The sequence below is a fragment of the Lissotriton helveticus genome, chromosome 2_1 (assembly GCF_964261635.1).
Source record: "Lissotriton helveticus chromosome 2_1, aLisHel1.1, whole genome shotgun sequence".
Taxonomy (NCBI): Eukaryota; Metazoa; Chordata; class Amphibia; order Caudata; family Salamandridae; genus Lissotriton; species Lissotriton helveticus.
The window spans coordinates 1,219,872,648-1,219,885,758 of record NC_136059.1 but is presented as its reverse complement, the minus strand read 5'-3'; the positions used below and the strand labels follow the sequence as shown (position 1 = coordinate 1,219,885,758).

The 13,111-nt window shown below is 44.6% G+C and overlaps 1 protein-coding gene across 1 annotated transcript in view; it reads right to left on the bottom strand.

Moving 5' to 3' along the window:
- Positions 1 to 13,111, bottom strand: part of PITX2 (paired like homeodomain 2) — a 565,621-nt gene that overhangs the window by 56,818 nt on the left and 495,692 nt on the right. The window contains exons 4-5 of the mRNA XM_078676090.1: positions 12,792 to 12,857; positions 11,862 to 12,023 (exon numbers count right to left, since the gene is read on the bottom strand). Of these exons, the coding sequence (XP_078532216.1) occupies positions 11,862 to 12,023; positions 12,792 to 12,857 (228 nt within the window). The remainder of the gene's footprint in view (positions 1 to 11,861; positions 12,024 to 12,791; positions 12,858 to 13,111) is intronic.

Here is a 13,111-nt window from a genome sequence, read left to right as displayed (position 1 = left end):
CCAGATTTATCAAGCCAGTCAGGGCCACATAAGGCGGCCTAGCATGGCTACATAAATCGCATTTTGGGCTTGTGTCGTGCTTGCCCCACCTTGCATGGTGCAAGGATGTCACAACTCCCCATATAAATAATGCCCCCCACGGTTTCAGGGTATGCACCAATTCCTATTTAAAAGTCCTTCAGAGTGTACTTTAGCTCTAAGTACGGGTAAATCACACCAGTAACAAAAATATTTGATGGCTTTTAAATTAAAAAGCTCACTTTTTCAGATTTTCTAGTTTCTCCCAGAGAGGAAAGTGATTTTTTTTTTCAATTCAACCTTTAGAATGGTGTTGTTTCATAATTTTTTTCTATAAAATAAATACCTGCCAATCAACCTAATGTATATTTGCTTCCTTATTCCAGTGCAGATACGGATTGTCTTTTATGCAGGTTTGTGCCCTATGTGTAGGTGTGCAAGTCATTTTATGGAGTTCACTTTTTAGAAATTGACAATCAGGAGCATACCATGAACACTCCTTAAAAGGTGTGGAGAAAATATGATAATGTATGAAGTGTGCACAGTGGAACAAACCACCTGGACCATGTTTACAACTCCTCTGTTTTGTACAGAATTCCACAGCGGCCTATTGCTTCATTGGAATTTACATGTTTATTCACTTTCTCTTTTTAAATCTTGAGCTTCCAAGTCAAGAGACTAAGAAAATCCCAAGGTGTCTATCAATCAGTCTATATAGTTTCACATGCATTTAGGTATCTTTGTGTTATCTATCTATCTATCTATCTATCTATCTATCTATATGACTTATTTTTCACTAACTCCATATAAGTCACACTGGAGGAATTCTATCAGTCTGGGATGCTAGGTCACTTATTTTGTTACACACTACACAAGCTGCCTGCACACTACTCCCAGCCTTAAGTGCTGACAGGGATCCTTTCAGACATAATTAAAAATGCATATTTTACATGTGAGTTACTGGTCTTTGGAAGGGTTTGTGGGATGTTGAAACTTTGTGCGTGGTTCTACATAAACCTGTCATTACAAGAAAGTTGGATAAAATGTATGAAAAGGATTGGTGTTTTTAGACTAGACTCACAGAGTAATAAAAATGCCTTCGCTGTAAGCGATATTTGGTTTGGCTGTTTTATTGTACTAATAGCAGGGGTTTCAAAACCTATAATTTAAAGGAATGGTATGGTACCCATGCGTTATAAGTCACATGCATTATAAAATTCTGTTGTATTTTAGATTTCAAGCACAGGAAGCCCTGAAATGTCTTTTTTTTCCTCAAAAAGATTTTATACAAATAATCTTGTATAGGCTTATCTGATAATGCAATCTCAGAATGACGGTTATGGTTTCAAACCTTATGCTACTATGTCACCTGTTTACTGCTTTTATTACACAAAATGCAGTGGTATAAAAACCCATGTCACAGGGCCCGGTAATGTTTTTCCAGATTTCATGGAAAATACATCATAATGAAATATCTAAACCACTTTCCAGACATATATAACGGCCCATTTCCTAATCAACATTTTATTCATGAAAGGCAAACAAAGCCTAAGAATTCCATTCATTACCCATTGTTATCTGCACCTGACAGAGAACAGCTCCAAAAGTATTTCCTATCTTCAGCCAGAACATGTGTTTTTTTTAATAAAAAACGACAGAAGGTGTGCTTTTTAAAAAAAAAAGACATTCTTAATGCCTTCAAAGTGACAGCCACAAACTATTCTGAGAGCTTTAATGTTTAATGAATGTATGAGAGGTAATCAAAACCTGATCATTCTAATTCTGATAGGTGCTGTTTCCTAGCTGCACCTTGCAGAGGACAGATTCACACACACATTTGTGTGTGTGTGTGTGTGTGTGTGTGTATAAAACATAAAGGTACGTGTATTGTATGTGCCTATATTGACCTTGAAAAGCAGTGGTGATGTTTAGAAATCGCTTGTGATCCCACAAGAACACCTTGATGGCAAGAGAGAGTAATTACATATTTACCATTAATGTATCCCCTGTTACTCTCTCTCTCTCTGTTTCCCCATGTCTTGAAAGAAAGACAGAGAGATAGATAGACGAACAGGCAGACAGACAGAGAGACATAGATAGATAGATAGATAGATAGATAGATAGATAGATAGATAGATAGATAGATAGATAGATAGATAGATAGATAGATAGATAGATAGATTTGGCTTTATAGACAGATACATTTGGCTAGACAGACAGACAGACAGACAGATAGATTTGGCTAGACAGACAGATAGACAGACAGACAGACAGACAGACAGACAGATAGATAGATAGATAGATAGATGGCACAAAGTACACAATATATGCCTGATATTGGCAGTGCCACGTGGCTCCTAAGCTCGAGGCCTGGTATTCTACCTAGAGGGCAGCAGGGCCGGTCAAATGTTGCTGGAGATGGGGGTGGTGGTGACGTTTTTGTGGACAGCTTGGCCTGCACCTCACTGCTCTCCCACCTGAGCCCTGCACTGCAGCCACTGCTACCTGTTGTGTTGAAGATATTTAAAAAGAAGAAACGTGACAGGAACATCAGTATTTTGGCACACAGGTGTGAAACGAGTCTGACCTGCTCCTGGGTTTTAAAAGGAATCGCTTCCAACCGGGGTGGGTTTAACACTGTTTCTGTTCTATCGATGCTTGAGGGGCCTGCATGTTTGTGACATGGCTTCACAATCCTCTGTGACAAACTGATGGTAGCAATCCAACTCTGCTCACGTCACACCATGTCGTAGGAGAAACCAATCCCACCTGGATGAGACCCCTCCTTGACAAACAAACAACATGGCTCACTTTTGACGGCCGTTCTTGGCGATTTGCTATGGTTTTGTGGACACAAGGGGCTCAACATCATACTGCACCACCAAAGAGTGGCATTATGAGTACACCCATGCCACCAACAAAACTCATAAGTAAGTAATAGAGATTACACAAAAAAACAGATGAGTTCTGTGTCAACAAATGAAGAAGATACAACCAGAATCCTCTAAAGAGGTTCACATATGTTTCGGCCAAAACGTACATAATACCTGGGAGCCTACTTCAGGCTATCCCAGATTTAAACATTGCCCATCATGTCATGTGATGGCTTTCCCGAGAGTAGGGCTGTAAATTAAATATTATATCACACCAAAATAAAGACAAGGCCAACAGTTCACCCTACAGCAGCCGTATTTCCACGGTAAAATGAGACCTTATGCTTTGAGGCATACGTGATTTATTGCCTAAACGCGAATATTCAATCCAAGGTATCCCTCTAATAACTGCCGCTTTTAATAGCCATACCATAGCCCACAAACTTGGTTCCCTTCCTGCATTTTAATACTGAGTGTAATTGAACGTGATGCATTTACCCCAAAGAAAGACAAGTGGCTCCTTCAGTGACTAGAATCTTGGGCTGCAAACTTCTGCAGCTAGCGTCTGACTCTCTGATCCATCTGACAAAATGTTAGCATATATCACTCCTTGGAGGAATCGAAAATACAGTTCAATGGCCTCCAGAGACAACAGGCATGAGGCATACAGATGCATGATTTGCAGTAGAATCATTGCGGTTAAACTATAGAACAAAACTTGAAGCACAAAAAATTTGGAAGAGAATACTCTCCTGCAATATAGATAGCTGTGACCAAAGAGTATGTTTTGCTATCACAGCGACGGCACAGACATCAGAGCATAGCGCAGTATGTATGTAATACCACTTAAAAACTGGGGTGGGGGGAACAAACAGCTTTTTTGCCAATATTATGTTTTGCAGGAGTCTTGTAACAGTGGCCTAATGCAAAATTATGCCCCGCCTCCTCCTGCAGAATGTAATCAGGGGCCCTTGAGTCTACCACAGCTCCCAGATATGCATTGGTCGTGGGCTGAATGGGGGCCCCCTAAAGATTTGGGGACCCCTCAAAATGTTGCACCACCCCCGCACTGCAGGGGCCCGCATTATGCCTATTTCTTGTACACAGTAATCAGTACATTTTTATTTGATCCAGACCTCAACTGAGATCAACAAATACAAATATCCACAAATTCAGAATTATAATTATTATTAATACTCTTAAAAATGATTAGATTAAAAAAAATATTGCCTGTTTCTTGTACACGATTATCAACAATACTTCATTTTTTTTAAGCCTAAAACATGATAAAACAGTGATTGTAAATGAAGTAAAATAATGCTTATTTAATTGTTATGAACTGCAGACTTTCAGCTTCTAATTCTTCACTGATTTGAGGCGATAGTTTGGGTAGACTTTTTTATTTTATTTGCTTACACTTTAAAACTACATATGTTTTGTTTGAAATGTGTTGGTGTTTCTTTCTTTGTCAGAATTGGTTGTGTATGCTGTTTATCTGAGGGCTTGAGTAAAAAATATATATATATTTTACTTAAATGGGCCATGTCATGCTGCAGTAAGCGCGACAAAGCACGCTTGCATTTAGGGAAAAAAGCCTAGTTGGAGCTTACTTTTTACTTTACGCTGATTGTGACATCCCAACAGAGGAACACTGTTTGGATTTTCACTGCTAAGATGTAAACATAGTTAGTAACTGGAATTGTATGTGTGTGTGTTGCTGATGATGGCGAGAGCTGAGTGATACAGTGTTCCCTCTCACCCACCCACACATACACATACATACAAGACTAGTGTGAAAGGAGCTCACACTTGCATTGTGTAAGAAGAAATCATCTGCAGGAGAGTAGTGGAGGAGGAGTGATGGAAGAGGACGAATGACATTGTGAGTATCAGAGAGGGAATGAAAAAGAAACAGTGAAGGTGGCAGGCGATTTTTAAGTGAGGAAGTTGGATAGTGGGTAAGAGATGAACAAATGTAGAGAGAGAAGAGGATAGATGGATTCTATATAATGAAAATGCAAAACATAAGAAAAAAACCCTGAAAAGGATTCATGGAGAATCCTTTATGAAGTAACTGTATTCATATGTCACATTAACGGTCTGGAAAAAATCATTGCGAAGGGTGTAAGAAAGAAGAAACCCTCACGCCCAAAACACTTAAACCTAATTCCAGCTGCTAAGAGGCACTCTCTATGCTCCCCTTCTCCATCTCTCATCTACCAATCATCTTTCCTGTTCCCTCGCTTTAGGATTTTGCTCCTGCGAATATTCCTCTCTAGCACACAGAAACCTGTGCAAAATGCTTTGCAGTAACCATACGATGCTTGGAGGCTGCAAATGACATTAAATTTCACTGCATTTGTGAAAACATTCCATGCACTGGTGCAAAACTATCTGCCACTGAACTCAGGGCAAGTACTTAGCCTGTAGCGTACTACGTACGGGCAGTAGCATAGCCTGTGTCATGGTGCCCTAGTGCAAGGAAGGAAATGTACCTCTTGCTGCAGTTTGAATTATAAAATGCAGCAATAATCAGGGTTCAGTGGGGCCCTCTGGTCCCAGTGCCACTGCACCTGCTGCACCAATTGAAGCTATTAGCCTGATAGCTAGATGGGGCTTAGGTAGTACGGCCTGTTATGTTCCACCCCACAGTTTGTGTGGTATAGTTACTGTTAATGAATCTCTTTAAGAGTTGTATATGTGTCACTGGAACCAGGGTTGCAGGCGGTGCAACAGCACCAGTGCTTGATATTTACAAAAAAAAGAAACGACTGGGCCCTCTTTGGGGGGCACTGCAGCTTGCACCGCAAACTGCCCCTGCCAGCGCTGCCAATGACAGTACCAACACCACTACTAACCCTCACACTCCTACAAGTGTGACAGTTCAGACTATTGCAGTCCTCCAAAGTTTTAACAGTGGCTTGGTTGACAGGTATTAGTAATTTCTGATGCATATAGATTTAATAAACAACTGGTTTTGTGGTTAGCTCTAAATTAGATAAACAGTGCCACCATGTGGCAGTTGGCCACAAGTGCCTGTGTTGAAAATTAAGTGCTGGTACCGAGCACCGGAAACCACTGGCTCAAGTTAAGCACTGAGCATCACCCCACTAAAACCTGAACGAGTTTAGATGGAGAATGAGTAATGAAAGGACCACTCTAATGCTTTTCTTCTGGCAACATTTGCTGTGCTTTCAAGGACTTGGCACACATCTCCTATGCCTTTAGTGCGGTGGGTGGCGCTACTGGGCAGCACCCCCACTCCTAGAAATGTTCCAGCACAACTCGGGGCATGTGTTCTTTCAGTTACTGCAGAGTGCTGAGAATGTTGAAGAACAGCGGGCTGCTATGGACAGCTTGCGTCTGATCAGTGAAGTAGAACCTTGCCCGAAGCGTTTTAGTTGCGACTCCTTTTCTGCATAAAACTCAGGTGTAGGCAGGTGATGTGGAGAAGTGTGGCTCAATGGTTAGAGCAGCAGACCCTGATGCAGAGGTCTGGGCTGGGACCAGGGTTCAATTCCCGCCTCGGCGGGTCTCGGGCTCAATTTCCTCGGACCTGATAATTCTCGCCTCGGTGCCTATTCTAACCATGGGTCCCACGCTGCGACTCTGGGCAATAGCTTGTTTAATCTCCACAACGGCCCCAACAGCGCTGGGATGCCTGGCTCCACCTTGGGGGTGCCCAAGAGTGGGCATTTCACAGGGAAAAACCAGGAAGGGTTCCACAGCGGTACGCGTATAGCGCCAAGACACTCATGAGTATAAGTGCGTTTTACAAGTACGACTCATTTCATTTCATTTCATTCTGTCCCCAAAAGCCCCTGCATTGCAAGTGATCGAGCAGGCCTCCCAACAGACTGCTGGGAGGAGGGGGTACCCTTAATGTTAAGTTGATCCGGTGTCCCAGATTTGCCGGAACAGCCCAGGCGTTTCACCCCCTGTCCCTGCGGATTTCAGCAAATTTAGCACATGCGCCAGTTTTCAGAGAGGCTGGGCTGGAGACAGAGGGGGCGTGTTTTTATATGTCCCAAGGCAGGGCGACGTAGCATCTCTTATCAGAAAGCAATGTAATCAATACGCATGAAGCTCGATTTAAAAGTTGCATTTAGTTGAGTTCCACAGTGCCTCCTCTGTGTTCCTATGATGAAGAGCGCTGTAATTGAAGTCATACAGTTCCCCACAGATGACGTAAAATTTAAGTCCATCTTCTATGTTTGCTAAATGTCCCGGGTTTTGTTTTTTAAATTCAAGTCACCCTACTTCATGGTCTCCTAAATGCGTAAAGCTGCGCTGCACCAGCCCTGGCGGTATTACCCTTGCCTCGCAGCCCCCCCCTCTCAGGCCTTCTCGCAGTGAACAAGAGCCATTAATTAGCCATTCAATCAATATTAGCAGGACGACAGGGCTTTTTACACGGGATTAAGCAGGCATCCGTTTGCTCCATTAGTATATTCCTGCTCACGAGCCGGCCCTCGCCTCGCATCTCGCGCTCCCCTGAGTGAGTCTAACGAGGGCCGCATACATTACCGCCAGGCCGGGGCGTGCGCAAAAGCGGCGCATCTTTATGCGCACTCCAAGAATAGCGCGCACCCCACAACTTTACCGACGTTCCCTGCAAAGTGAGGCCGCAGGTACGCACGGAGTATGTTGAGAGGGGGTGGGGCGCTTAACAGAGAGTTTAGGCAGGATACCGACAATATCTGTCATCGCAAAGGCACAGGCTGGGGCGGGGTGAGTGGCCATTTACGGGAAGTGTTGAGAAGGCGGAGAATCTCGACACGGTGCTGGGAATATAGAACAGGTTCTCTCACAGCTGATCAGCTCTTTAAGAGTGGGTGCCATTGATTGGTTGCAAAAACAAATGTAAATGTGCGACCGAGTGTAAAAACGAGGGGACAGATTTACAAGGCCCTTGCGCCACTTTTGCGTCATTTTTAACATGGGGGAAATGACGTAAAAGTGGCGCATGGGCCTTGTAAATAAGCCCCGAGGAGACCTGGCCTAGGTGCGCGCGTGCCCAGGCACCCTCATATTTACGTGTGAGTTAACAACAATGTAGCCCCCACACTCCCCTCCTCCATTCTTTTTTTTTATGTCTGACTCTCCTCTGTCCTGTCAAACCAATTTGCTTTTTTTGCCCCTAAGCAAATTCATTCTCTCGCTACACTTCGCTTTTTCCTGCATTCTGCCCATGTTTTTCTCTCACCTTCTTCCGTCCCCACCCCTTTCTCCTCTCTCTCTACCTGCGTTCATTCCTCTCCGTTGACCCCTGCTCTTCCTCTCGCGCCCTCATCTTCCCCAGTATTTCCACCTCTCCACTCCATGCTCCCCCCACGCCTCTTCCTGGTTACTGCTCTCTGCTGCTTGCCCTCCGCTTCCATCTTGAATCTCCCTCCTCTCTCTGCTCTCAGCCTCCCCGAGCCCTCTCTTTCACACCGTCATTTCTTCCGCCTCCCTCTAGCGCTATTTCTCACTCGCCCCCTAAATCTACCATTCCAAAATTCCCACACATATGTGTACATACACTTCACGTTTCCATAGACTACAGGTTTAGATTTTTAACATGGGTGCTCCTCAACATGCTATGGGCACATTATAAACTATGGGATTTATTTACAAGGCCCTTGCGCCACTTTTGGGTCATTTTTAACATGGGAAAAGTGACGTAAAAGTGGCGCAAGGGCCTTGTAAATCTGCCCCTATGTCTATTGGCCAATCGCGTCACCTATGTGACCATGACGTGGTTCCTGGAAACGCTTCATAGACTGGACTGACATCCGGCCAAATCCCGAGAGCCCCAGTCACCACGTGCCAGGGTCGAGCCGATTAAAAGATCACTGCGCTGTGCCCAGATATCTTTTAAAGGGTCTTAAGGCGCTGTCGGCCACGCTCAATGCTGCTGACAACCAGTTTGTGTGGTATTAATATTAACATTCGTGTGGTCTTTTTCTATGCGCCGGAATACTAATATTTATCAGACACTAAACCATTCATCCGATTTCTAATGGATACCACGCTTTTTAATGTATATCCTTAATTTCCATTAGCCTTTTATGTTTTTTCCCTTCATTTCTCCCTCCGTTTTTTTATATTTGTATTCGTTTTCTTTTTGCAACCAGCTCGCACTCTCGCGCACGGTGAGATATGTATTTAAACTGGACGTTTTGTACAAACAATACACATTACAAACGAATGGAAAGAAAGTCTTTGTGTCATGAAAAGTAAAAGCGGGCGTGTCGAGTTACTTTTTTTTCTTTACTTTTGTGAACACTTTCTGTGATTAAATCTGCGTCACAAGCCTCATAAATGCACGATGACGCTGGGACTAGGGTGGGCCTGCTCTGACGTCAGAAAGGGTGGTGTCCCCTGATTGGGCCCACCTGGTCCCCGGAAGAGAACAGAACAGTTACGGAGAGAGACACACTCCAATATTCAAACTACCCTTCTCCCCCAAGCCACGTCGCGCTTACTCACGGGTCTTATAAAAAGTTTAATATGTTATATTTCTATAATATTTCGTTTCATTGAAATGATTAAAAAATAGCTACGTCCGTGGCAGGCTAAGCCTCTGAAAGGAAGGAATGGATTTCAAACTTTGAAGCGAGAATTATTATTATTATTATTATTATTATTATTATTATTATTATTATTATTATTATTTTTAATGATCACCACCCAATGTTTACTAATTTCCAACAATAATGCTAACGTCCATTTCTTTTGCAGAGATTGAAAACACGTTCTTCCTGGATGTGCGTAGTACAGTAGGAAACCCACAATTATAAATACAGATTTGAAAGCGGGCAGAGTGGAAACAAAAGGTTTTTTGCAGGCCACTGAAGCAGAGACAGCCAGTGCTTTCTCTGCTCGATTCACGCATATAAATCATGTTTGAGCCTCCAATTCCTTATTTTTTATGCCACAAAAGGTTCAAAACCGGAGGGGATATAATAACACATTATCGTGCTTGTGTTTCTCTTATTGTTGACTTATGTTCTGTCAGTATCCTTCAAAACACCATATTTCATTAAAGGTGTGCCATTTCCTCCATTGCCTTGGGAGGAATCTGTCGCAAACTATTTCCACTATTCAGCAGGCAAAAACCTGCATAATTCCGAGTAACGGATTGCCAAAGGCGCTCCCAAAAGCCTCATACATAATACTTTAATTGAACGCGACCAATCGTATTTTACAACCTCTCGATAAATCGTACGCAGTTTCCGACGCATGGTCCAGTCGTTAAAACTCTTCGCTTCCGCCAAAGACCAGGGTTCGAGTCCCAGGCTCAGGAGTCAGAACAATACGTTTTTTTTCTCCCCGTGTTTGAATTTATTGAATGCTAATAATACAGTAAAGCACTGCCCCCACTAAGCACTGCCACCAACATTTTACCTCCAGTGACTTGATACTCTGACGTGCAGCACAACTGCTGCAAACAGCTCATTCATAAATAAGTACATATATGTCCCTGCACAAAACACACAATGTACGTTATTCTGAGGCCCGAGTACTCCGTTTAAACTCTTCTATTCAGGTCAGGAAGGGGGTAAAAATACACCTGCATATAGCAGGACAATACAAACCAACAAATAAAGAGACAACAGCATGAACACAGAGGGACGGGACACAGCTGCGTGTGGACAACTTCACAGGGCAGCAGAAACACTGCTTCGGATATAACAAAAGCACACATATTTAAGACAAAAAAAGACTATGCGCGAGAAACAATGGCACACAGCAAAGCGCGTCAACCCGCCATTTTGACAGCACCGTGTTTGTCAGTAACAATAATAATAATAATATAACAACATCAAGAAAACCTTCCACTGTCCAATTTAGAGGTAGGCAGTGTTTTAGTCTCTGGAGAAAAAACGTCTTCAGAGTTGACCTTACTAGGGTTGAAACTACTAACATTGGGTCACAAACAGGTGCTGCCATTTGCCGAATTAGAAGAACAAACACACTAAAGTTCATGTCTTAAGGGCACACCCCAACACAGACACACACTTGGAAGGACAGACTTGCATGACTATGCAGAGAGAGAGAAATGTACACAGAAGGGAACAGAGAAATGCTCTCGCGCGCACACAAATATAAAGGCGGAAAATAACAGACACGCTTGAAAGTGAGATACACATACTTTGAACACAGGCCCTCATTCACGTGATCAAAAATATACAAACAAGCACATATACACTTGAACAGGGCCGGCGCTAGGCATGGGCAGCGTGGGCGGCTGCACAGGGCCTCGCACTCTGCCCACCAGCATGGGGCCACGCACTGTTGATGTGTCCTGTTGTTTCCCAGGCGATCTAAAAAAAAAAGGTGTCGCCTTGCAATTAAGGTCCATTGGAGGGGGCCCCCTCCCTGGGCCTCTCAGGGATGTTGTCTGTCTGGAGACATAGGGGAGGGAGATGCTCCCTGAATTGCAAGGAGACCATTCAGAGACACTGTGGGGGGCCCATTGTCCAGCATTTTGGCGCCCCAACAGTTTTAACTTTTATACCAATCAATTCTCACACCTATCGGGCTGAAGGTGTGAGAAATGCTTGTGGAGTAAAAGTTAAAACTGTGGGGGCGCCAAAATGCTGGACAATGGGCCCCCCACAGTGTCTCTGAATGGTCTCCTTGCAGGGGGCCACTTATCTAAATTAGAGGGGGCCTCGCACGTTCCCTTTTAGCCCAGGGCCTCGCAAATCCTAGGACCGGCCCTGCACTTGAACTCACGTGGATGCACAACAAACAAGCCCATTCACAGGATGCTAGGTAGCGCCAGATCCCCACAGGCAGCCCTGCAGTGCCCCAGGCGTGCAGCAGGGGGAGCCAGAGGACTACGCCGGAGAACTCCAGTCACAATCCCAACAATAAAAGCGCAGACACTGCCAGTGTCTGCCCCTCCCAGCACCCTGCCAACCCCCAAGACCTGTGAAAGCAGCCCCAGGGCAGGGGGGCGCACCACGCTCCTCTTACCGGCGCTCTGCTGCTGGGGGCCCGCAGCCGCTCTGCCAAATAGCGCCTTGGTGCCCACAACCTCCTTCCGGGCCGCCTCGGGCGCCTCCACGGAGCTGAACCCCGGCTTCTTGAGCTCCGAGTCCTTGGGGAAGAGGCACTCCACGGAGGGGGGCTGCACCCCTAAAGGCAGGAGGAAAGATAGGGGAATGGTCAGACAGGAACTGTCAACGGAACTCCGCTTTACACCTCAACAGTGAGCATTGGGACTGACAGACGTGTTGAGTCCGATAGAGGGACACGACTTTCAAGTGGAGACTCTGATCTTTCATTGTTTCCACCACCCCCCGCTATGTTTGGTATAGAGTGAACCAATCGGCCCATTTACAAACCACTACCCAGAGCACAACCCAGGGCCTTTATCCCTGCTCAAGAGTTGACAAGGGGCAGGATATGGCATTAAGGTCTGAACTGCTCACTTTGGAGATGGACATCAGATTCCAGTCTCGGCAGGCCACTCCACATCATGTGATCCTGGGCAAATCACTTCATCTTTCTAATGCCTCCAAAAATTAATATGACCATGGGTAATGTAAATGTTGCTCGTGAAAGCGCTCCAATCAAAACCTTCCAGTTGAGTTCGAGACAGATAAAACTGGAAAAAGTAGTACCAACCCCTCCATCCCTCCATACCCCCCTTGCCCCAAAGCCCACTCGGCCACCTCCGCTCATCCCCGAACTTATTTGGGTGAAGGGGGCTTAGAACCTCAGCCAACCCCGAGCTGGCTGCAGCAGTGTAGGGAAGCTCTGCAGAGCACTTTACCCGTGGACTTTAGGGGGAATGACATTAGGGCTCATTTATTGATCAGTGTTTTTTTATAGCGCCGACAGAGCTGGCATAAGCGCCAGAGCGCTTACACATTCACAGTATACCGGAACCCCCGGACTTACCTAGCTGAACGCACGCCGAGATCAGTTTGCGGCAGTTGGAATCCATTTCCTCTTCGGGATTTTGACCTGGAAGAGAAGACACAAATTCAACAGGACGTTTTATTTATACGGCTAATAATCCCCCTCCCAGTAATTAAGATAACTTTGTTCCAAACAAAGCGAATTGCAATATTCTTATATACATACATCCGTTCCCATAAACATTCAAACACACCTATTGAAACAAGATATTTGGCTACGTTGTTCCTCCCACAGCAGTTGTTTCCAAACCCACAATTTACGTATATCGTGCTGTGAATTATTTCCCGCAATTCTCAGGC